At 36.9% G+C, this 26,468-nt stretch overlaps 1 protein-coding gene across 1 annotated transcript; it reads left to right on the top strand.

Annotated features, from left to right (window-relative positions):
- Positions 1-1,624: 1,624 nt before the first annotated feature.
- Positions 1,625-25,972, top strand: LOC145766680 (carbohydrate sulfotransferase 1-like). Its single transcript, XM_082578389.1, has 7 exons — positions 1,625-1,719; positions 4,715-4,920; positions 11,451-11,730; positions 21,285-21,435; positions 21,507-21,676; positions 23,740-23,848; positions 25,475-25,972. Exons 1-7 carry the CDS (start codon positions 1,625-1,627, stop codon positions 25,874-25,876), a joined length of 1,413 nt encoding a protein of 470 aa, XP_082434515.1. The 3' UTR covers positions 25,877-25,972.
- The last annotated feature ends 496 nt before the right edge of the window (positions 25,973-26,468 follow it).

Genomic DNA, 26,468 nt, shown 5'->3' with positions numbered 1-26,468 from the left:
TGAAAATTTATCAGTAATCTTAAGCGTTATTGGTAGTAAAAATGTGCATACTGTGAAATCCATCATACTTGTCAAATTAGACGTGTTTGTTTTAAAACAATAACATAATTATCGTAATTTACTGATAATTTCAGATAAGTTTTTTTGTTTTCTTTGTGAACACTATCATTAAAGCAATGACAGAACGCTGAGTTGTTGAAATAAGAATTACAATATAGGCACTGTATTAGTGGGAATAAAATTTTTGATTGAGGTAGGCTATGTCGCATAGGTAAATGAGAAAGGTTATACTGTATTTAGCATAATTTTACCACGCAACTCGATGCGCCTATTGTCATGCAAAAACTACTAGCCCACAAGCTGCAAAAAATGTGATGTCGGTCTGCATGTCTAATGCTTCAAGCAATATCATATTTCGCAATGACTTGTTTCAGTGATGTTGTGTTACTTTAAATTGTTGCATGCATTTCATTGCATTGCAATTTGCAACTCTAAAAATTGTTGTGTTGTCAGGGCCGTCGCTGCAGGGGGGGCGTGCCCCCTTCTCTGACAACGACCTGTGCATACACACTTCAGGCACTGAAGAAGAACTGGTTTCAATTTAGTTTCATTAACTAGGTGGCTAGTAAAAATATTACTTTTCATGGTCTTTCACCTTTTGTGTTGATCCGAAATAAAATTTATCGGCGATTATCGGCGATAATCAAATATTGCCTTTGGCGATAACGATAAACGATAACTGAAAAAATAATTGAGCGATAACGAGAAGCGATAAAAATTTATCGCCGATAATTATCGCCGGTAAATCATCGCCGATAATGCCTATCACTGACTATAACTAAAGTAGCCTACTAAACAGAAGCTTGGTGTCAAGATGAATGTGACAATAAATCGAAATAAAGAAAAAAATTGCATTGAATATCTTGGTGTATTAATTGTGTTGTGTCATGCTTCACTGCACACGTGCTATTTGATGAGTCACGCTCTCCTTGATTGCCTTCAGCACGCATGCAAGCCTGCATTGGCTTGACGATGGCAATCGAGCAGAAGGTGACAGAGATTGAATAAGATTTGTTGAGCAGCGGTCACGTTTAGGAGAACTTGCATTACATTGGCGACGAGGATAAAAATGGAACCACCTCGACCATTTTTAGCTAGTGCAGGCAGTTTGCCATATACTTGGAAAACAAGGAAACAAATGTTTCAAAATTATGTTGCGGCTTCAGGAGCATCCAATTAGAACGCTGATAGGAAGAAAGCTATATTGCTACACTGTTTTGGCGCAGAAGGTCAGCGAATTTTTTACGCATTAGCAGTGGACGAATTCTTGTTTGAGGAAGAAGACAGTGCGTATGTCAAAACAATCAAAATATTAGAGAACCACTTCGAACCTAAAGAAAATCTAGTCGCAGCAAAGATACGCTTCCGACAAAGAGCCCAAAACCCAGGAGAATCAATTGACGATTATGTAGTTGCATTGCGTAGTTTGTTACCGGCTTGTCAGTATTTAGACAACACGATAGAAGAAATGCTGCGTGATCAAATTGTAGAAAAAAAAACAATATAGCCTACCAACATTACAACAAAATTGTTAATGAAACATAAACTCTCACTAGAAAAAACAATGGAAATAGCGCAACTGACAGAACAGGCGGTTAAAGAAACGGAATCAATAAAAGCGTCCAAAGAAGAATGCGACTCAGTGCAATCTATTCCGAGGTCGGCCCAACGAAAAGCAATAAAATGTTATAGGTGTGGTTCTTTTAACCATGTTGCAAATAGTGCACTTTGTCCTGCTAAAGAAGTACGCTGTAACAAATGCAGGATCATCGTTCACTCTGCAAGAATGTGTCGACGAAACGCAGCCATGCCAGGTACGACGCTTTTGCACAATTTGTATATACAGTAGAACTCGGTTAATCCGGATTCGGTTAATCCCAATTTTCGCTTAATCCGGATAAAACTGGAAGTACAGATGATTTGTAATCTTTTTCTTGAGAAACAGCTTTGGATTATTCGGATTCTTCGCTTTTTCCGGACAAAAGTTGGGCTTTTTCTACCGCTTTATCCGAATTTGCCCGACAGTTTTGCAATTTTATGCTAAAACTAAAACTTTGACCGTGATTTTTTGTAAGTTTTCTATAGAAACTCGTCTTCGGTAACTGTTTTCAAAAGTTTTGAGTGATTACACATTATTCCGACACGCATGTCTGAAGATGTAACTTTTGCCAGTGTGTTCTTGCGTTACACGCAGAGTCTACAAATATATTCATTTTACATGCATACTGCATTTCAAAAGAACTCTATCACTGGGACGCTAATGTGGTGATCGCGCGTTTCGGAATTGGCAGATGACCACACTAATGCGTTCAGTTTCGGTGATTTTTACCGATACCCTTCTATCTAGGTAACGTCAGGCTTGATAGAACCGTCATCGGTTAATCCGGTCAAATCGAATCCGGATTAACCGAGTTTTACTGTACTTAATATTCATTCAAAATATCAACCTGTATCTTGTGAAGTGACGATAAACTCTCATTAATTACAAATGGTTGTTGACACAGGAAGTCCCAGAACCTTAATTTCTCAAAAGGAATATTTGAACTATTTCAAGGCTTATCCTTTACGACATACCACAACCAATCTCGTATCGTATTCCAGTCACGCAATTTAAGTTCTAGGATGCTTTAAAGCTACATTGCAAATTGCTAAGCAGTCATGTAATTTAGACTTGCTGGTGGTAAGAGAAGGAAAGTGCCTCCTAGGAAGAGATGCCTTAAGATGTTTCAAGTTTACAATTGCTGATTTAAAATTCCAGGAGCTGCCCAGCTGTGAAGATGTCAATGCTACGGATGTCACGGGTGTAGGTATCACAAATTCTATTAATTTGTCTATCTAATTTGTCCCCAAAGGGGGGGGAGTTACAACCCCCCCCCCTTTGGCACGCGTGTGACGTCACGATATTGAGAATGGTGCTTTCAGTCTCTTTATGCTTGAGAATGATGCTTTCAGTTTAAAAAAAAATTACCTAATTTTAAACAAAACTGGATTAAAAGAGCGAGTTTTGCCAATACCCAACATTCAAACATCTCAGCCAGGAATTCGCAACAAGAATACATAGAGACTTAGCTTTATTTCCGAAAAACGCCGAATAAAACATGATCTTATCCTTTTGCTATGCAACCAGACAGCACCATTTTACAGGAATATTCATACCCACATTTTTGTTGAAAATGCTCTCAGAATGCACCAAAATCAAAGTAATTTGTCCGGTATCATAGGGGAGACCGGGGAGGGTTGTTACAATTTTCAGTAAATCTAAGATTTCTCTTTCAATATTTGTACAAAGTTGCTGAAAATTTTATGTAATCTTGCCACATCACCAGTTGTTATAAATACAACTTCAAAATTTAACAAAGTTATGTTTACAGCAAAATATTTGCATTAATATATCAATGAGTCAGTTGTAACAAGTCACCCCAGTATCGAGGTGACTTGTTACACAGATGGGGTAAAATGTTACAATTTCAAATAGGCTGTTCTATTAACTAATTTTTCTTACTAAAATACCTAAAACTGATGGAATACGTTGACACAACATTCTTGAATTTATTGAACATCCAAATTTAATAGAAAAAAATCATGAACAAACAAATAACATCATTATTGACAATGCATTGTCACCAGGATTGCAAACACATGGTCTCCATTCAACCATTCATGGTATTTGGCCTCAATAAGGCACCCTTTATTAGTTTTTGGCATGTTTAGGCACAGATACAGCAACAACAGATATTAGTAGAACTTAAAAATGTAATCAACTATTCTAAATAATACAAAATTTGTTATTTAAGTACCAAATTAAGTACTTTTTCCAGTTGGGATGAGCAAGCATTACACTGTGTAACAACTCACCCCAATAGTACTTGGCTGAATAAGATCAACATATGTCAAACATGTGACACTCAGCTTTAAAATATTTATAATGAATCAAAGTTATTGCACTTCAAGTCTGATTTAACTTTGAAGCCAGTTAAATATCACTCATAGTTTTGTAGCAATAACATTTTCTTTGACAAAGCAAAAATTTACTTTTCATACCCTAAAACAGTTTTTCATCAATAATTTTCTACTGCAGCCTTCAAAATGGCTGAAGCTTCGTTTGCACATGGAAACTAAAAACCTGAATAAAACAACTTAATTCCAGCGGTTGATGTGAACTAATTTAAAAGTTAGAAGGACTGTAACAACCCTCCCTTGTAACAGATCTCCCCGGTCTCCCCTACTCTTAAAGATGCACTGATGGTGGTCGACAAAGTGATTCTCCGCGAGAATCTTTTCTTGTACGGAAAGTCATTGAGTTAGGACATTTTGGCCACCAAGGTATCGTAAGAACAAAACAACGCATTCGTCAGTTGTATTGGTGGAAAGGGATGGATAAGCATATAGAAGAATTTGTAAAAAACTGTTCAATTTGTAACTTAAACGACAAAACGGCTACTGCAAAAACCGCTCCATTGCAGCCAGTATCGTTACCCGGAGGACTCTGGGATAAATTGGCCATTGACATTGTGGGACCATATTTAAATGGACCTGTTCGTAATAGATACGCTATAACATTGATTGATTACTTTAGCAAATGGCCAGAAGTTGAATTTAAGTCAAATGTTACTTCATATGATGTAATTAACTTTTTAGAGAATGTATTTTGCAGAAAGGGGTTGCCGTCGGAAATAGTTTCTGACCACGGCCCACAATTTACATCGCATGAGTTTGAAGAATATTTGAAACACAGAAACATCAAGCACACGTTTTCTGCCATCTACCATCCCCAAGCAAATGGAGCTGTCGAACGTTTCAACCGAGTGCTCAAGGACGCTATCCAAAGTGTGAATCTTGAAGGCAAAGATGTGCAAGCTGGTATCTGAGATTTTTTATACGTTTATCGTAGCACTCCGCATGCAATTACAGACATTGCTCCTTCCGAGCTGTTGCATAGGAGACGAATGCGCACGAACTTAGATGTGAAACAACTTCACGATACTAAAATTAAAAACTGTGATGTAGTTAATTTGCGTGAAAACGTAAACTTGAAACAAGCTAAAAGTAAAATATACTGATGCTAAGCGTGCTGCTAAGTGGGAAAACTTCGAACCTGGTTCCATAGTTCGTATCCGTAAACCAGGCCACGTACAAAAAAGCCACAGTAAATTTATGTCTCCATGTACTCAAGTAAAAAGAATTGGGCCAGCTACTTACAAAACAGACGATAATAAAACTTGGAACCAAGCTGCAATTACAAAATTTAGCGATACTAATACATCACATTCTCCAACTACGTGTAAAACAAATGATTCAACGGCCATGGAGGGTATTTCTGCTAGTGGTGGTAAGGGTGATAGGCCCAGGAGAATACGACAACCTCCAGTGTGGCACAAAGATTATCATCTTGAGTAGTGTAGACGTTGTTGGTGCAGCACCATATGAACTGTATTTTTATTTCATAATTAGTCGTTATCCTTGTGTTGTGTATTGCTGTGCATTTCATTGTATTATTGTCCTGTTCATTTATGTCTGAGGTTTTTCTAACAAATGGGGAAATGTTGTGTCGTGCTTCACTGCACACGTGTTATTTGATGAGTCACGCTCTCCTTGATTGCCTTCAGCACGCATACAAGCCTGCATGGCTCGACGATGGCAATCGAGCAGAAGGTGAGAGATGAAATGAGATTTGTTGAGCAGCGGTCACGTTTAGGAGAACGTACATTACACGTTGCATCCGTGATTCGCAGTGTATTGTACGTTGTCGCAATAGGAGACACAATAGCACAAGATTGCTATTGTCATTACATGCTACATACACATTACATTACAATATTACATTATGCCTTATGTCAGCTACATCCCAGCTAGAAAGCTACGTATATTACACGTTGATTTTTGGTTGATTTTAGGTAGTATGGTATCTTAGGTAGAATTCAGGTGTTATTAAGGAGTTTGTGTACACCAACACAAATTCACTTGTTTAAAAAACATTTTTTTAGAGACATATTTTAGCTATCATTTAGTATGACTAGTGTGTAAATATGATTCTAGAAGTTTTATCAGGGATTATTTTTTGAATATAACTCTTGCAAAAATAACACGTGTTTTCCACGTATATTACACGTGTTCAAATTCCTATGATTATTTGACTAATTTTTAAGGTATATAAGGTAAAATTACACCCAGAAGAGGGCATACAAAAGAGAAGAAATGTTTACCCGAGCAGAAGGATGTTTTACCGGAATTTTTTGTATGTTGATTATATGTTGTTTCCACGTGTATTGCACGTTTCCATCTGTTGAAAAGTAACACGTGTTTTCCACGTATATTAAACGTGTTGAAGTTCTTTCGTTCATTTGGGCAATTTTTAATCTGTGTTAGGTAAAACTACCTCCCAAGGACGGTATAAACAGAAAGAATTCTCCACTCAAGTGGATTGGTGTCAACCACGCTCCTCCGCATTTTTTAGGATATAAGTTAGATTATGTGTTTTTGTAGGTATTTTTACACGTTTTTATTACGTTATGTAAAAAGGAAACTTCATGACATTTTTTAGTCGCAAATTAATGTGATCTTTTACCGATAGTTCTTAGTGTAAATTTAAGTGGTCTCGCTTACTGATATTAAACAATTACTTACTAAGGTTTGGTACGGTAGCCACTTTAACAAGTCGAAATTCTGCCACTAAAAATGACCAGAATGAAACCGCCAACCAATCATAAGCTCTGGTTTAAGTGACGTAAAAATGGCGGAAAGAAGATGATACAAAGCAAATGAAGTGATGGATTTTTTGTCAGCTGGTTGGCTTAGGGGTTTTGTCAGCTGGTTGGCTTTCATTGACGCGGGTTCGATTCCCACCACTGCTATTGCTCTTTTTCTTCTCTAATTCCAAATAAAGTTCAAAACAAGCGTTAACTCTCCGAATGAGTGCTAGAAGGGTCACAATTGGACAGTAGCCTCTTATAACAATATGTGTTAAATAAATACAAATGTGTTAAAGTGTTGATTTCAGATACGGTACGCGGAAATTAGGTAGAATGTGGGTGTAAAAACACGTAAAATCCACCACCAAATATACGTGTAATACACGTGAAATAGTGTCGACACTTATACGTGTATTATACGTGAAAATTAACGTATAATACACGACCCAAGGAAGGTAGAATCTACGTGTCAGATACGAGGAAATTAGGTGTAATGCGGGTGTAAAACACGTAAAATCCACCACCAAATATACGTGTAATGCACGTGAAATAGTGTCTACACATATGCGTGTATTATACGTGAAAATTAACGTATAATACACGACCCAAGGAACGTAGAATCTACGTGTCAGATACGAGGAAATTAGGTGTAATGCGGGCGTAAAACACGTAAAATCCACCACCAAATATACGTGTAATGCACGTGAAATAGTGTCTACACATATGCGTGTATTATACGTGAAAATTAACGTATAATACACGACCCAAGGTACGTAGAATCTACGTGTCAGATACGAGGAAATTAGGTGTAATGCGGGTGTAAAACACGTAAAATCCACTACCAAATATACGTGGAAAACACGTGTATTAGTGTTGTCAGATACGAGGAAATTAGGTGTAATGCGGGCGTAAAACACGTAAAATCCACCACCAGATATACGTGTAATGCACGTGAAATAGTGTCTACACATATGCGTGTATTATACGTGAAAATTAACGTATAATACACGACCCAAGGTACGTAGAATCTACGTGTAATACACGTGAAACTTCTAGCTGAGATATAGCCTACTGATGAGAGCCCTGGTGCGACACTCAAAAGGGCGCCGGTTCGACGACGCTTCAGAGCTTGTATAGCTGTGTCTTTGGAAAGACACTTACAGGAATGTCTGAAAGTGAACACAAAGATTAGCTCCCGTGCCTTTTCATCCACTTAACCCAAATCTTCAAACACCAGGCGTAAGCTTGGAATCGACAAAAAAATACCATCATAAAGGGTGACGTTTCCAGACTTAAAAACAATCGGTGGCAATAATTACGTCACTAGCAAAGTAAGTGACCCTTACGCAGAAAAAATCTGAGTATTTCTCGTTGTTGGTGCTGTGGTAACAATAATATCAATCTAATGAAATGTTGTGTTGCTTATACGGTGGATAGAGCGACTTTCAATAGAGCAAGACCCTTTAGGCCAGGGTTTCCCAAACTTTTTTGGACCACTATTTGTAAATCTGTTCATTCGCGGACCCTCAATACAAAATCAGTAAAAATGAATAAAACCGAATTTTGTTTATTTAAAAAAACTGAAAACATCAAATCAATGGGACGGATGGGATTGCTTCTTATTGCATAAGTCATCAATTATCGGAATTATTTGTGAAAGGCAAACTCGTAAGTCAGGGTCCACGGAAAGTCTGGACCTGTATTGTAGGTAGGTCGTGGCAAAAGGCAATAAAATTTTAGTTGCCTTTTGGGATAGCATTGGGTATTCCTTCACAACACTCAACCAGAAAGATGCAATAGCTGTTTGACTGAAACTAAGCATTAAAGTTCGATCAGATGATGATTCGGCTAATTCTTCTTCTTTGCGTCCTGACAGATCAGTCTTTGTAACAACAAAACGGTTTTAAAATCCAGTCAAAACTCTCATATGTCTCTTTTGAAAAGTACTTCTTGAAGTGTGCAGAAAGCAATTCCAAATGTTGTGTAACGTCAGAGAAAATCAACTCTGCATTAACTAAGAGTTTGTTGGTAATGTAGTCATACAAAACAGGCAACATATCCACAGCATTATCATTTATCCTTGTTTTCCATATGTTGAGTTTCTTTATGAATGCTGTTATTTTGTTTTGAGGAATACGAGAATTTTTCGTAAACAACTTTTTAACTGCAACAAGTAAGATTTGCAATAGTGGATAGCAAGAGCTTTCGAAATCATTTAAGTTGTAAAGAATTGCGGCAATTATTTTTGACAGGATACGTACTGTGCAACGTATATGTGTGACTTTTTAATTTCTTGTCATATCGCCAGGAACCACCTGTGCAGTCGTCGCGGACCACCAATATTCCGCGGACCACAGTTTAAGAAACCCTGCTTTAGGCTACCGCCAGCTATTTATGACGCACCACATATCCGCGGTTTTAATGGATTTTTAGTTACTGTATTAATCACTGATTTTGATTTCATGTATTTTCGTGCTCTATTATCTGCTGAACTGGAAATTATGAAGTAGATTTACTAAAACCTCCCACAAACGTTACTGAACTGTATCAATTTGTTGTGATGCAACACATATCTCATGATATCTTCCCAGCTAGAAATTTCACGTGTATTACTCGTAGATTCTACGTACCTTGGGTTGTGTATTATACGTTAATTTTCACGTATAATACACGCATATGTGTCGACACTATTTCACGTGTATTACACGTATATTTGGTGGTGGATTTTACGTGTTTTACACCCGCATTACACCTAATTTCCTCGTATCTGACAACACTAATACACGTGTTTTCCACGTATATTTGGCGGTGGATTTTACGTGTTTTACACCCGCATTGCACCTAATTTCCTCGTATCTGACACGTAGATTCTATGTACCTTGGGTCGTATATTATACGTTAATTTTCACGTATAATACACGCATGTGTGTCGACGCTATTTCACGTGTATTACACGTATATTTGGTGGTGGATTTTACGTGTTTTACACCCGCATTACACCTAATTTCCTCGTATCTGACACGTAGATTCTACGTTCCTTGGGTCGTGTATTATACGTTAATTTTCACGTATAATACACGCATATGTGTCGACACTATTTCACGTGTATTACACGTATATTTGGTGGTGGATTTTACGTGTTTTTACACCCACATTCTACCTAATTTCCGCGTACCGTATCTGAAATCAACAATTTAACACATTTGTATTTATTTAACACATTTGTATAACACATATTGTTATAAGAGGCTACTGTCCAATTGTGACCCTTCTAGCACTCATTCGGAGAGTTAATGCTTGTTTTGAACTTTATTTGGAATTCAGATAACATGAAACCAAGGAACTTTCAGAAATCATTAGTTAAACTACCATTCAACGTTTTATAGGCAGAGAAAACTTTTTCTCGAATCGATCTGACAATGAAATTTTCTACGGTTCGAGAAAAAGTTTTCTCTGCCTATAAAACGTTGAATGGTAGTTTAACTAATGATTATTTGGAATTAGAGAAGAAAAAGAGAATAGCAGTGATGGGAATCGAACACGCGTCAATGAAATGACTACTTTCTAGCCCTAACCTTAACCCCTAAGCCAACCAGCTGACAAAAAATCCATCACTTAATTTGCTTTCTATCATCTTCTTTTCGCCATTTTTACGTCACTTAAACCGGAGCTTATGATTGGTTGGCGGTTTCATTCTAGTCATTTTTAGTGGCAGAATTTCGACTTGTTAAAGTGGCTACCGTACCAAACCTTAGTAAGTAATTGTTTAATATCAGCAAGCGAGACCACTTAAATTTACACTAAGAACTATCGTTAAAAGATCACATTAATTTGCGACTAAAAAATGTCATGAAGTTTCCTTTTTACATAACGTAATAAAAACGTGTAAAAACACCTACAAAAACACATAATCTAACTTTTGTCCTAAAAAATGCGGAGGAGCGTGGTTGACACCAATCCACTTGAGTGGAGAATTCTTTCTGTTTATACCGTCCTTGGGAGGTAGTTTTACCTAACACAGATTAAAAATTGCCCAAATGAACGAAAGAACTTCAACACGTTTAATATACGTGGAAAACACGTGTTACTTTTCAACAGATGGAAACGTGCAATACACGTGAAAACAACATATAATCAACATACAAAAAGTTTCGGTAAAACATCCTTCTGCTGGGGTAAACATTTTTTCTCTTTTGTATGCCCTCTTCTGGGTGTGATTTTACCTTATATACCTTAAAAATTAGTCAAATAATCATAGGATTTTGAACACGTGTAATATACGTGGAAAACACGTGTTATTTTTGCAAGAGTTATATTCACAAAATAATCCCTGATAAAACTTCTAGAATCATATTTACACACTAGTCATACAAAATGATAGCAAAAATATGTCTCTAAAAAAATGTTTTTTAAACAAGTGAATTTTTGTTGGTGTACACAAACTCCTTAATAACACCTGAATTCTACCTAAGATACCATACTACCTAAAATCAACCAAAAATCAATGTGTAACATACGTAGCTTTCTAGCTGGGTTGTTCTCCTTGTAAGTCGCTCTGTAAATCCAGTGCCTTGCAAAATTACTTTAGCGCTTATTTCAACATTGTTTTTGGTAGAAAAAGTTGCAAAACCATATCGACTGCTTGTAATTTTATTTTATTAAAATGATGTTTTAATAACAGTATGTTTGCACTTTTTTCAGCTTTAATTACCGTGACGTACCATCGGTCAGGATCGAGCTTTCTCAGTCAGTACTTCAACCAAAGGAATGACACATTCTTCATATACGAACCGCTACTACCGTTCGGTCTTAACTGCACTAATGAATCTGATGACCGACCAAAAGTAGAATACTTGAGAAACCTTATTAAGTGTGAGATAGAAGATCAAAAGAAGTTATCTAAAAAGTCTGGAGCTGTAAATGATGAAAAACTGATGGAGCTTCTGGAAGAAAACTGCTTTCGGAAGAACATGTGCTTCAGGTAACCAAAAGTGAAATGATTATTTATTTGCTTCAGATATGCACACATGTTACACAATACACATTCATATGGAATTACATGAGAAAAAAAACACAAAACAAACAAAAAAATCAAAGTAAGAAAAAAAGCCCGTGCAAGGGAAAGACTGCAAACACCTCAATCTTCCTTGTACAACAATTCACAAGCAACATTATAAAATATTGATCTTAGATAAACATCAGTATTTAGCAGAACACAAATTAGATTATTTTTGGAGTCTGAGCAGCGTAACACAAAACTATACACATTTTTTCTCAACGGAACATCAATAGTTAGTAGCCTACATTACAACGAACTTGGTGAGTGCTCACACTTTCATGTCTATGTAAACCAAACACACTTCTATATGCCTTATTGTAAGTAACTTTAAATTTCTTTTTCCATTTAGCAGAGGAATTGGTCCACAAATGTGAATTATAAAGAGGAATACAATAAGCTCGAAACACAGCTCGTTTTACATCCACACTACAATGTTTGACAAACGAAGGCACATTATTAGTGGCACAAGGCAGCCTAAAAGGCTCCAATTGCTAAAATTACTACAATTACTGAATTACTAGAAGTGCTAGGCACCCCTGTTCTGAAGTAACGTTTGGCCTGAGAAGTGAGCATTGCATAACCTATGTTGCTAGTTGTGGTTAGGTTGGTGGTTAACTGCTACAACTCTTCATCGACAGGGCTATCAAAACACACCAACCCGTCCAAATTGCTAAAAAATTCGACAAACTGTTAATCATTTGATTTTTGTACTGTCCATGGACTGCACTACCATATTTATTTATGTATAACTATATAAATATAACTATATTTATCGATGTATATACCGCAATATTAGATCCTTTCATGCACGTCTTAAACCATTATGGTTTTGCCATCTTTTCCTTTTGTTGGTTTTGTTATTGTATTTCTTTTTCACAATATCATTTCTTCTGCATTCTGACAAAGAAAAATAAATTGAATTGAATTGCAAAAAAAAAACTGTGAAAACGTCAAACGAAACTACTATACTACCTCTGTTGCTAAATTAAATTCTAAAGAATTCGATACATTGCATTTGTAGAAACTTGATTTTATTGTCTTTTAAATAGTTTGGCCATCTGATAAGTCCACAGAAATAAATTGAGTTGAGAAGCCCTGCAAAAGTATGCAAAATTGCCAGGCCTTCAATGAAACGTTTTTAGTCCGAGGATAAGGATTCCCACAATCCCTTGTTAACTCTTATTTGTGTCTTCCACAATTTTTTGCCACAAGCCTCCATTTCCTTGATCTCTTATGAGGTCCTTTTGGATAAGATTCCAATCTTCTATCATCCGAGATTGAAGATGCTTTTGAGACTACACCAAAAAGCAAACAGTGAGAAGCCAATATTTAGCCTGATAGTCCAAGATATGCAGACTCTGCTCTATTCGTTGACGGAAGAAAGCTGATTGATAATGTTGTCTGCGGTCTGTTCTTCCTAATTTAGCACAATAGGTTGTGCGTACTTTTACACTACAATACAATAGGCCTACTTTAAAATCTACAACATCTTTTTGTTTGTTTCCAGGATCGTATTCATGCGACATCTTTTAAACCCTTCTTCTTTCACAGTCAAAAAGAATGGGTGTCTGTTTCTGTTTTTCCCTCCGATGACCAGTGGCAGTGCTTGGACTACATGTTACAGCATGTGTCATGAAGCTATGGCATTGATTGATCATCCAGTTATCACAAACCATACACACAGCTTGGCACTCGTTGTTATGCGCAGATTTCTGAATAGTGATAACTAGACATAGCCTACCTAACTCAAATACAGTAACTAAAATACCTGTTAAAAAAGCCTTTAGTTGGTCTGATGATGGTTAGAGAAATATTAAGAAGCTTCTGATGTTAAGTTTCGGTTAAATTGACATTTTTGTTACTGTATTCTTTTTTTTGTATTGAGCGTCTTGGAAAAAGTCCAACATAATTATCTGGCATTGCTACATACCTGTATTCAAACTTAAAACGAAACATTTACAAACCAGATAACCAGTCGAAAATAACGAAAATAATCCTTATTGAATGCTGACAAGTTTGGGTGTTGTTCATCAAGAGAATTATCGTTTCTAGCACTAGTTGCAATGTTCATCTGATGAAAAATTTTGAAAAATGAAATAAATTATTCTCAACGCACCACGTCAGAAAGTTGCTTTATCAACATCACGTCAAAACAATGTAATGTACTCAACCAGAATGATGGAAATCTTCGAATTTATGTTTAACTGTTTGAAGGTTGGGGGGGGGCTGTCAATTCAACTTTTTTGCATCAACAGTTGTATCTCTAAAACCACTGAGGCTGCGACTACGAGATTTCTTGACTTTTCCTAACTTTCATTCACCTCTATTGAGCTGAAATTTTGAGCGAATAAAGGTTATAAATTGAGAGATATAAGGCATTTCTCAGCACATCCTCTGAAATATATCATATTCTATTGTTCAAAACTTTCCCACCAGTTGGATGAAAGTAATTAATTTGGTCCATGTCTCGTTAATCCTAACTGCTTCACAGCGTGAAGGAAATTGGCAGAATGCGTGGATCTTTTGTTCTCACCACGGCTTATAAGCGACGTCGATACAGGAAAAGCTTCAACTTTGATACGATGATTTACCGTCGCTTGCGGTTGAAATTGCGTAAAATTAAACATAAGACTTGGTGACAATACATCTAGCGCGACAATTGTTTTTCGCAGAAAATGATGTCCTTTCAATCAAACAAAGCATAGGCTACAACGTTATTGCAATGACTCAGCGTCATTTGGAGTAGATTTGATATAAAATGTGAGATAAGTATTGAAAGTGATTGGCTGGTTTCTTTTGATTGCATTTTCCTTTCTCGTGACATATTCAACGTTGTGGACTGGTTTTAGATTGTACTGTTTGGGCCACAACGCTTTTTTGAATAATTAGAAATTTAGCTACTGTAGAAGCTGCGCTGTAACATATCATGATTTTGGTTTCAAATCTTTCCTTTTGTCCGACACACTATCAAAAGCAGAAAAGGCGTCGATGTTCCCAAAGCTTCTCACATATACTTGTAAACATTTATTTCCAAGTCGACATGTAATAATTTGAAATGCAATACGCTTCTCATTTGTGTAGGATAAACCAGAACATCACGCTTTTGTGAAAAGGACGATCGTTCCACCACGTTTATACGTGATGCAGCTTAGTTGAATCAATATATTCGAGGCTTCTTGTACCAGGTTCACTGTCACTGATAAACTAAACCACAATGCAGTACCTCCCAAAGCAATTGTAGCGTAACATTTCCATGTGCTATAACTCGTCGTAAATTGTGAAAACTTGTATATTTACTTGTCAAGTTGTCTCATGTGAAATATAAGTTTACATAGCAATGTCACAATGAAATCTTATCTCTGTTTACCAAACTAAAGATATGAACTTATGCGACGTCTTGCAATGTTGAATCGACGGAAAGGCGGGTAACTGCCAACCTGAACTGAGAATGCATGAAAGAAATCGTTTGTTGTCGAATGGACGTGACGTCAGAAAACGGTGAATCGAGATAGGCTAGCGGCGAGAGATATTTTAGTTAGATAATGACACGCGGCAGCGCGTTTACATTGAATAAAAATACCTTTATTTTATCCATTTCTATTTCCATTCTTCCTAGTTTCGTCTCACAATAACAAACAAATGAAGTTACGCATATTTACTAAATTATTCAATAAACAATAATGCATCATCCAGCATTATGTCAGCGCTGATTGACTAGACATATTCACGAGTTGTGTGAGAATTGTATTCGATTAATCGCATTATTTATTGTAGGTCACACCTGCAAAAATTCAAGTAATTGCAGACTCTGCCTTCATAAGTGTAGTTTAGAAGTAGCCATCTCATATTGAGCCAATCGAATCAATGTAAAATAGAACGCTTTTACTTGATAGCGCGTGTGATATATAGGTTTTATCTAACAACTATTTGCAGTTACATTGAAAGTGAATGAGTGAGCATTATGCAGTCTGTGACAAGGACTGGAAATGTATAATCAGAAAATATAATATCATAAAGTATATTGCGTTATGCAGGCTACATCGAGTAATTTTTATGAACATGGTATCATCTTGCAGGCAGGCGTTTTTATAGGGAAACAAACTTATTCCATAGTTTGATTTATGGCACTTATCCAACTGTTTCATAATGCGAATAGCTGTTTTAGTTCAATTTAGAAAAAAATATAACTTATAACCGCAGACAGATGCAACTTTTTTCATGCTTTAGGCAATCGGCAGTACGGTGAACCATAGTGGTACATAACATACCCCATATGCGGATTAATTGCAAGGGCCAACCCAAGTAATGGAAAGGTTCTTTTTGAATTATGGTGATGGAATTCTTGTAATGCTATTGAACTTCATCTTGTTATGAAAAACTTATATTGTTTGCATTTGCAAGAAATATCAAACTTTTGGATTTTTTTTATCACTGAATTGTCCGTTAGTAGAATGTTTCTTTATTACCTTAGTTAGGCCTATTTGTAAGTCAGGAAAGTATTTGTTGATATGACATATGAGGATATTCTAAGAGATCGAGTTATTTTGTAAATAATATTTGATTTTTGGACACCATCAAAATTTTACACAATACACAAATGCGCATCGAGATATAGTGCTCATAGTTGGGAAAAGTTAGATTGTGATAATTACAACTTGCCTAAGTACGCCTACAGCAAGGGACAATCAAAATAGATGAAACCGCATTCATGGTAATATAGACGTTTTGCAAACTTTTTTTTAATTTTCAATATAATAACAAGAATGACAGCTTATTTTCACTAAACATATAAACAAATATCAAAAATAATGGATGAACAGCGCATCTATATTTTTCGGTTTAGGTTCAACAATGCATTCTAGCCGTCAATATGATGGAATATTTGGTAATTTTGTTGAGACATACCATTGCCCAATCGTTGAATTTACATCAGAGATTATTTTATTAGATAGATTATCAGTTTCATGCACATGGTTTCATTCAGCGTTATAATGTTGTTTTTCAAGCCACGTGGCGTTCATGGTCATAACGCAACATTGCAGAAACAGCCAATATTGATACCAGGTAGGCCTAATAATTATTACGCCGCTTTCGTCGAATCTACGTCGCTAAACGACGAAATTGTGCAAACGCCTGTTGGATTTCCCTTCTACGTGTAGTTTATCATAAACGTGAAGCATTGCTCAAGAAGCTAATCTGAATCACCATAGATAACCATAGCATTCATATAGTTTCATCATCAGTAAATATGTAAAGTGCACTTCACAATTTTTGACAACGGTCTGACAATTTATTATATTGCAAAGTTTTGGTTTATTCTTGACTTTTATAATTCTGTGTAAAAGTTTTTTTCTAACTAGTTTCTACGTGACTAACAATTTGTTTCATTATACATTTTCTTTAGTATTTCAACGCCATTATTAAAAAAATTACGTCCTTTTCACTTTTAAATAAAACATGGCAAGGCAAGGATTCAGTGCTGAAGAAATATTGCAACATGTTTTACTGGATTCTGACGACGAAAGCCAGGCGGATGATTTGGAGGATTTATGGCACTCCGATTCAGATGAAGAAGCGGATTCTTCTCCGTCAACTTCCGCAACAGCGATTCCGATCGAGATTGACGACCAGTTACCTTCCATGGGCGATGTTCAACCGGAGTTTGCGCCACCACGACGGATTATAACATCGAAAAGACTGGTGAACAGCATAGATTCCTCTCTCGACATGAACAACTACGATGCTGTTGAGTTTCCCGACACACTGAAGTCTTATACAACTTTTGTAGAAAAGCCAAAGAACAGACAAGAGGGCGGCGTCAGCATTACTTGGTCTAATGCGAGACCGGTGCACAATGGGAGAAGGGGCCGGGCTAACATTATATCTGGCCCGACTGGTGTTAGAGGAGAAGCCAAAGAAGCCAAGACTCCTCGGCAAGCATGGGAACTATTTTTTTCTTTAAACATTTTGAACATTATTGTTCAAGAAACAAATAGAAAAATTGCCACACTCATTTCTCAATTGCCAGAGAGAATTTTACATGACAGCAGGTACTGCTATTTTGGCCCACCCAACAACGAGGAGATGCTGGCCTTTGTTGGATTGGGGTATTTTCGGGGGCTTTTAGGACAGGCTGGTCATTCCACGGATGTATTGTTCAATCAACTGCAAGGGCATCCCGTGTTTAGTGCAACAATGAGCAAGAACCGCTTTAAATTTTTATTTTCGAACATTTCGTTTGACGACCAAAATACTAGGCCGCAACGTTGGAAGAATGACCGGTTTGCCGCATTTCGAGTCATTTTCGAAATGTTTAACGAAAACTGCGGCAAACATGTCATTTCAGGTGACTACTTGTCGTTGGACGAAACGCTATACCCCATGAGGACACAAATTGCCTTCAAGCAATATAATCCAAACAAGCCTGCGAAATATGGCCTTCTGTTCAAGTCGGTAAACGCCAGCAGATTCCCATACACATTTACGGCATCGGTCTATTCAGGTAAACCGAAGGAAGAGCCATTTCATTTTTACGTTCGTGGAACAGAAGAAGTGGTAAAAGGAATGGTGATGAGCCTGGAACAACACGGTGACCTTCAAGGTCGGAATATTTCGTATGACCGCTTGTACACCTCCATACCACTCGCGCAGTGGTTGCTTGACAGGGGTATAACGTCAGTGGGAACCCTCAACGCTATACGTAGAGGAATACCCCTGGAAGTGAAGCAAGTGAGTGGTAGGGAGAAATTTTCGTACGAAATTTATTGGCAGACGAGTGAGGCTGATCTTAGTCTACATTCTTATGTAGTAAAAACGAAGAGTTCTGGCATGCGGAATGTTTTGATGTTGACGACCATGCAACCTCTATTGGAGATTACCAAGGATGACGGCAAAAAGAAGCCAGGCTTGTATAAGCTTTACGACTTCACAAAGGGTGGCACCGATATCATCGACCAAAGGATGGGTTCATTCACGTGCAAAGCGAAGTCCCCACGGTGGACAACTACTGCGTTTGCTTATTTTTTGGATACTTGCCGCGTCAACGCATCTACAGTTTTAGCACTAAATGAAGGGACTGATCCACGCAAGCGAAAATCCTTCGACTTCGGTTGGGAACTGGCCATGGAACTCGTGAAGCCATTCATAAAGTCGCGATCTCTCCAGGGCCTGAACTATCACACCATACATAAGATTGAAGCAGTAATAGGGAAACAACCTTCAACAACAACTCCAAGCGGCAGAAGGGCCACTCTGCCCCAACTATCGTCGACACGACGTAGATGCGACGTATGCAAACACGCTATTATGGGAGAAGGTGCCAAAGCCAGAAAAAATAAACTACCAAAAAACCGTGGCCAATGTCAGTGCTGTGAAAAGCCTTTATGCCCTGCACATTCCACACGAGTATGTCAAGCTTGCTTTTAGGCAGAATAAACTATTTGAATGATTGCGGTTTTATAAACATTGGCTTCAACCACAGCCTAAATAAAACGCGGAGCTCAATGAAAGTTTTTCCTTTCATTAGACAGATAGCTATTTTTAGGTTGATTCAACATATCATGACGTTGAATATTTGTAAACATGCGCGGTTTTGCAATTTGATTGCTTATCAAAATCATCTATCCTTCTTTGTATAAAAAGTGGGTCATAAAACTAATCGTAATACTGGATGTAAAATTCAGCATTTTTATATGCTGAAACAGTATTGTATTCATATTTTATAAATCCATTTTCTATTTAGAAAATATCAATATAATGCGGTTTGAGCATAGCTGAATTTTAGCACGGATACAACGACTGATTTTATGTCTTTTATACAAACAAGGACAGAAGAGAAGTAATCTAATTGCAAACCCGCGCATGTTTACATTGTATTGCAATGTTGAATCCACGTCGAAATGATTGTATTAGCGTTGTATTCAATTCCTCGTATTATCGAACTGTAAATGTGCAGCCACTTGTAATTTCAATGTGCCTCATTGCATATTCCTAAATATTTCTGAACTTGTGTGTACATAACCTGACAGAACACAGGTTGCTTTACCATTGAATCAAGTTGAAAAACGTTGCTGCAAGAGCCTTGTGCCAATTGCTGCAGTCCGGTATTGCTGTAACCAAATCAAAATACTTATCAATATTTTGCTGCCAAACTGACATTTTTATCGCATAAACGCCCATTAGGCAGCTAATTCTTTGTAAAGTATTTCTCCAGGTTCACAATGATTTGACGCATAATAAATACTACTTTGAATAAATCTAAATATTGTTTGGATTTTAGTGTGTGGCATATGAATCTTAGAGAGCTTATTGAATCCACAAGAAAATGACCCGAGGCATTACAGATTTTCCTTTTGGTGAAAAGCGTTGTGACGTTCTGTTTATTAATGAACCGTAACTGTTTTATTTTGAATTTCTTTCTGACTTCTGTTTACGTAGAGCATCATCGACTTTATCGGGTAATCTTACTCCTAGTACTAGCCTTGTATGTAGCCGAGTTCACATTGAACTTACATTGAGAGACGCTGTTGCAACTACAATACATTGCATTTAAACCGCGTTTTTTGTTGCATGATCTTCCATTCGTTTCGTGGATTACATAATAGTATTTGATAAACGCGACCCTGCTTCTTCAGCTGGTCTACATTTGTTAATAAAGCGTAGGAGTTGCTGTTCTTGGAACCGAGGTCACAAGATCATAATCCAAATTGGTGTGACACGCGTTCAGAAATCTCATTACTGCATGTAATAGATGAAGCATTGTTCTTTTAGTCAAGTAGCGAGGTTTATTTTGAGCGTGGGAAAAGTTATTATTTTGCATGAAAAATATAGATTCAAATTGAGATTATGTAAAAAAAATTTAATCACAACATTGCAATGCATGTTCTTCATTACTCTATCAAAAAATAATGTGTAAACTCACGCTACAATCGCTTTAATCGCAAAATAATCCAAAAGTCATAAGTCACCTCAACATTTCAACGTCTATGAGCAGTTCTAAAATTCACATAGGTTTAATTTTCGGATATGCTCAGCGTAAATAATTTTACAAATTGAATCCCAAAGTTTGAAACCGTATCTTAAAAAATAACATAGATATCATTCCTAAAGCATAAGAAGAATCGACAGCCCCCCCCCAAACTGAGCAAGACTCCAGGGAGCCCAACCTCGTAAGGGTTAATGTTGAAATTTTTTACGTAATCTAACGTGGAAAGTAACCGCTCACACATCTTGCCAACCTTTAAAATAACGTGTATGTCATTTTTTCTTGCCTTCAACGCAGTGCAGTATATAAATTTGTAAATTTTATTTTGTATGTTATTCGCTCTGAGGATGCGCATTGTCATGGTGCGGGAAACGTCAGTGAAGCAAAAAATCAGTCTGTTTGTTGTTGCTTTTACTTTCACTTTCATCAGATGAACGTTGCAGCTTTTACTGTGGATACAAATATATTTTCTTTGACTATTTTTAAATTGCAGAAACAAAATGAGATCTTTGTGCACAAAGGAATTCTGTAAGGTAAAACATACTCCAACTTGCGTCCTATGCGAGTCAGTAAACACAACTCTGGCCTCCAAAAAGTGCGCATTAGCGGATATTGTTGTCATCAAATCATTAAGAATGTTAACTGCTTCATGACAGCAACTTGTCTTTGTGGTAGGCTAAATAGTTTTAGTTTTCAAACTTTTTTTTATTATTAGATTCTTGAGCTCGTTCGAGATCCAAAAGGAGTCCACGCTTCAAGGAAGAAACTGGAAAAAGAATACCTTAGTCAAGATGTTTCATCTACTTGCAATAAAATAGTTAAAAACCGTGAATTAGTAAAAAGAAGTGAAAATCAATGGATAAAGGAAAACTACAGAATACTAAGGTAAGTTTTAAAATTCATTATAAGTAACCAAATTTACCAATTTACGACCAATTACTTTGTACTGAATACTGGTGATACGTTCCACTAATAACTTGTGAGAAATGATTGTTGTGATGAATATGCAAGTACCACACTCAGAGCCATTGAAAGGTTAATTTGGGCCCGGTACCAATGAGATCCTCGGTCCCCAAATCAATACACTTCTGAGAGAAATGCGCAATATTCAAAGAATACGCGATGGTTTCTTCAAGTTCTGTGAGCCTTTGAGAAGGTTATGGGCTCCTAAAGTCATCTCGTGCCCGGGTCACAAAGTACTCCCTGGAATCCCTTGTCAATGCTATTGACCACTGTTGATCCCAGAGAATATCTACCTGTGCTTCTAACTAACATCGTTAATCTGTAAATAGCCCAGACACCGTGCAGAAGCCTTCAGAACTGAAGGATGAAGTCGATTGCAAATAACCAATTACTTGGATGCTATATTTGCCCAAAATGGATCTTCTGGTGTTTTCATTCACTTGTTTCAGTGTTCAAGTTTTTTTTGTTTTTTTTATTATGAAAAGCTTATGAGAAAACATTAGCATTTTATAAAGCAATGTGCAAACACATCTCATTAGTTTAAACATTAAATGGAATTTTCTATAAGCTAAGCAGATTCAATAGTGTTCATTTGCGGGTGGATGCTACTTTATTAACTATCAACATGGTAACATTCAGATTGCAGGATGAGAAAAAGCACTAAGCAGTAAAACAATTGAACACTTGAATTTTTTAAGCAAATGTAGAACCTAAGTTCCTTTTTATCTGCAATCAACATCAGCTTTCAGTTCTGAAGACTTGTGTATCTAGAGCCTTTCTAGGCCATCAATTTTCTGATTAATCTTATATATCATTTTTTCTATTTTAAGCATTTCAAGTATTTTAATGGACAAGCACATCTTAATTGTAATGTTATAGACCGATATCTCTGAAAAGTTTACATAAGTTGTTATCTCATAGTTTAGATCAGTGTTCACCAAACTATTTTCTCTGAGGGCCGAATTGCTGCGAGATTAACAGCTGTGGGCCAGATGCAAATTGCGAAAAGATATAGGCCTACAACTATTTAGAATCTCCATTGACTTGAATTGAGCACAATAAATAGCAAAGTTGTGATGAGAATCAAAAGGTTGCTGGAAAAGTTATCACCTGCTGTGATACACTACAGGGCATCGTGCTCTTGAAAAAACATTACATCTTTCCAAATTTGGCCTGCCCTCGGCTGTCCCCATTTGCAGGGAATGGGATGGGATGGAATGGAAGACAGATTTTGGGATGGAAGATGGAAAATGTCAAGGATGGAAAGGAATGGAAAATCTTGATGATGGGATGGAAGACAATCTTCCATCATTCCATCCCGATTCCATCATTAACTTTCTAACGCTTTATCAAGACATGCAAAATGTTACGTTGCTTGCTGAAATAATTCGATTTTCGGTTCGTATTAAACCAACGCCTAACACCAAACGGTACGTAATCCTAAGAAAAATGCTGCTGTTAAATTTTTAGCTTAAATTTAGCCTGTGGTTTTTAGGTTTATTTGTGGCATATTCAACGTGGAGATCACAAAATATGAAGATGGAAGAGATTTCTGAGGTGGAATGGAAAATTTCTAAGATGGAATGGAAGAAAATTTCATGATGGAAGATGGAAAAAGCGTCTTCCATTCCATCCCATACCCTGCCCATTTGTGGTGGCCTAATAATAAATACAGAACACCAACATGTAGGCTGCCTGGTGGAAAAATGTAAAAATTCAACATACAACAACGAACTATAAGAACGAACAATTTTAACAAAGAATTCTCTATTACACAAAAAGGCAAAGCTAAAGACGGTTGCTAATGCCAAGGGAAGCACATGTACAGAATTGTAGTGCAGCTGTAATTTCCGCAGCACGTGGCGGGCTGGATGAAATTAGTTCGCGGGCCGGTTCTGGCCCGCGGGCCGTAGTTTGGTGACCCCTGGTTTAGATTAATCGTTTTGTTTTCACCAATAAGCAGCGATATTATTTCATTGACGCAGATACGAAGATCTATGTCAGTATCCTCTCACAATGGGTCATCAGATTTATCGGTTTGTTGGTCTCAAAATGACGTCAGCGATGGAGCAATGGATCATAGCAAATACCCAGGTAAAAACCCTAACCAAGCTAATGCAGTAGAAACCACCTAAGCCGAAAGCGGATAACTCGACGTTCCATTTAACTCGATGCTTTTTTTCTGGTCCCATCAAAACGCCATTTGTTTCGTACATAGGCAGGGTTGGCTAATTTAACACCGGATATCTCGACGTTCCCTCTAGTTCGACATCTTTTTCGCGGTTCCCACAAAGGGAATTGCGTGTCGACGATTTCGATGTGTCAAACTGAATGTTATGCTTAAATTGCTGATGTTTGGCTTCCCACTGAACGTTTTGCTATGAATAGATTTGCGGCTAAGCACCACGTTTCACAGTTTGAGTCTTTATTTCAACTTTTCCCAGATGTACAATTGCAAGATTCAATTTGTTTATTTCTAAAAAAAAAACGGTTTACGTTTATTGAACAAATACCATACGGTTGCTGCGAGTTGCAATTTTGGACAATGTCAGGAAGATTTATCAAACAAAAATGCTTAACTTTACAAAAAAAATACGATATTATTACAAGACATGAAAGTAGAAAAAAAAAAATCAAAACAATTTTTTGATAAATTTCTCCCACTTATCACAATCATGTCTGGCGTCATTTTTATCAGTTCAGTTCAGTTTTCTTTTATTTTTGACCATCACAACGAAAAAACAATATACGACAAACATAGCAGAGATCTATCAAAGCAACTATTGTCTTCAGTAACAAGAGATAATCCGCTCATTAATGAAAAATCAAGCAATCATTTTCCGCTTTCCAGACGGGATGTTCTGCGATGCCTGTTCTTTTTATGACAGCATCGTATTCTCATTCCAAACTCGTTCTCACTTGCGCAGATGAATAGCGTCTACTATAGTAATAAGCAAAAATACACAGAGTTTTTCTTATTTGGGTGGAAAATTCATGCTTTACTTAACTCGTCGTTCCGCCTAACTTGACGGCTTTTTTAATACCCCTTTAGGGCGGTTTCTTCTGTATCTATAAATTCTATTTTCATAATATTGTGCTATGAAGTGCTATCACAGCATGGGAATAAGATGTGCTGTTCTAAACTAAAGAGTTACGTATAAGAACTAGTTTAGTGACATTTTTGAAAGTTAATTAATATATTGCTATAATTAAAACAATGAAAACTATTAATACTACAAAAAGTGCTCAATGCCAAGCAAAAAGGCAAAGCAGAGCGAATTAAATCAAATGTAGTTATTACTATCTGAAGCCTTTACAAATTGTTTCACCTAACGGATCATCAGAAGGTCTTATTCAAATAGATTCTATTTGAATAAGACCTTCTGATGATCCGTTAGGTGAAACAATTTGTAAAGGCTTCAGATAGTAATAACTACATTTGATTTTATTGCTATAATTATGTACCTAGTTCAATGATCATGCATTTCTAATTAAAAGTTGCTTTGATACCAGCTCTTACTATGCGTGGCTTAGCCTAGCCTACTGTAAGTTTGTAAAACTTCAAACTTAATTTTTGTAGATGAAGATCTTTGTCAAGGAAATTCTTCAATTCAGTGCTGATGATATATGTGCTATCGCTACCAGTTGTAATAAAAATATTGCATTAAGGCAAAAAGTAGCAAAATTGAAACCATATTACTAACAATAATTATTTTTAAGGGAGATCTCTCGTATTCTTTGGACATCCGAGCCCACATGCTTGTTCAAGAAATTAAATTTGATAGAATATTCAAGAGTAGATTACAAAGCGCCGGTGAAACAGATCATATTTTTACTTTCCCAAACTTTTCAAAGATTCTAGATGAGGAACCCATCAAGGAAACTATTTTTAACGATCCTTACACCACTATTCGTAACTCTAGCGCCAACTGGCAAAAGTGGACTACAGAAATGGATTTCCCCACAGTGGCATCAGTACAAAGAGTTTGTTTAATAATGATGTCAACTTTCCATTATTTGCCAATTCTGGATAGAGACCAACTCAAGGATTCATCAACTGCTGTAATACAGAAATTCTGTCCTAGTGTTGAACTTACGCTTAGAAAAAGCACTGATTGTTAATGTTTTGTATTGAGGGAAATACACTACAGTTTGAAAAGTAGGCAATAATTAGACCGGGAGCCCGCGACGTCCACCCTAGGTGAAAAAGTTACCAATTTCTATTCATACAGCGATGTCCGGTGGTATGTGGGTACTCATAATCTGGAAGTCTGGCGAGCCGCCGGTGGTGGGTCTGGGAATGGGGGGCATTTTTCATGGCCCAAAAAATGCGCTAGGTCAGCTGAAATAGTTACCGCTTGAAACTTAGTTGGTTGTAAAGTAAATTGTTTCTAGATGATTGTCTGGTATGTGACAGACATTTTCGGTGGTGGGGGGGCTCTGACAGACAAGTTTTATACCCCCCAAAATTTGCGCTAGGTCAGCTGAAAAAGTTACCGGATAAAACCAACTGATTATTAATTTGTGAGTGTTAAGCTTCACAAAAATATATGTGACAGACAAAGTTGCTGGTGGGTGTCCCCTGACAGACGACCTAAAGTAGGCGACCCCCCTAACTGAGCTAGGTCAGCTGAAATAGTTACCGGATAAAACCAATTGAAAATTAATGTGTGAGTGTTAAGCTTCACAAAAATATATGTGATAGACAAATATG

This window comes from Aplidium turbinatum, chromosome 3 (assembly GCF_918807975.1).
Source record: "Aplidium turbinatum chromosome 3, kaAplTurb1.1, whole genome shotgun sequence".
In the NCBI taxonomy this organism is placed as follows: domain Eukaryota; kingdom Metazoa; phylum Chordata; class Ascidiacea; order Aplousobranchia; family Polyclinidae; genus Aplidium; species Aplidium turbinatum.
The sequence above is the reverse complement of the archived record's forward strand: the minus strand, read 5'-3'. Positions and strand labels throughout refer to the sequence as shown.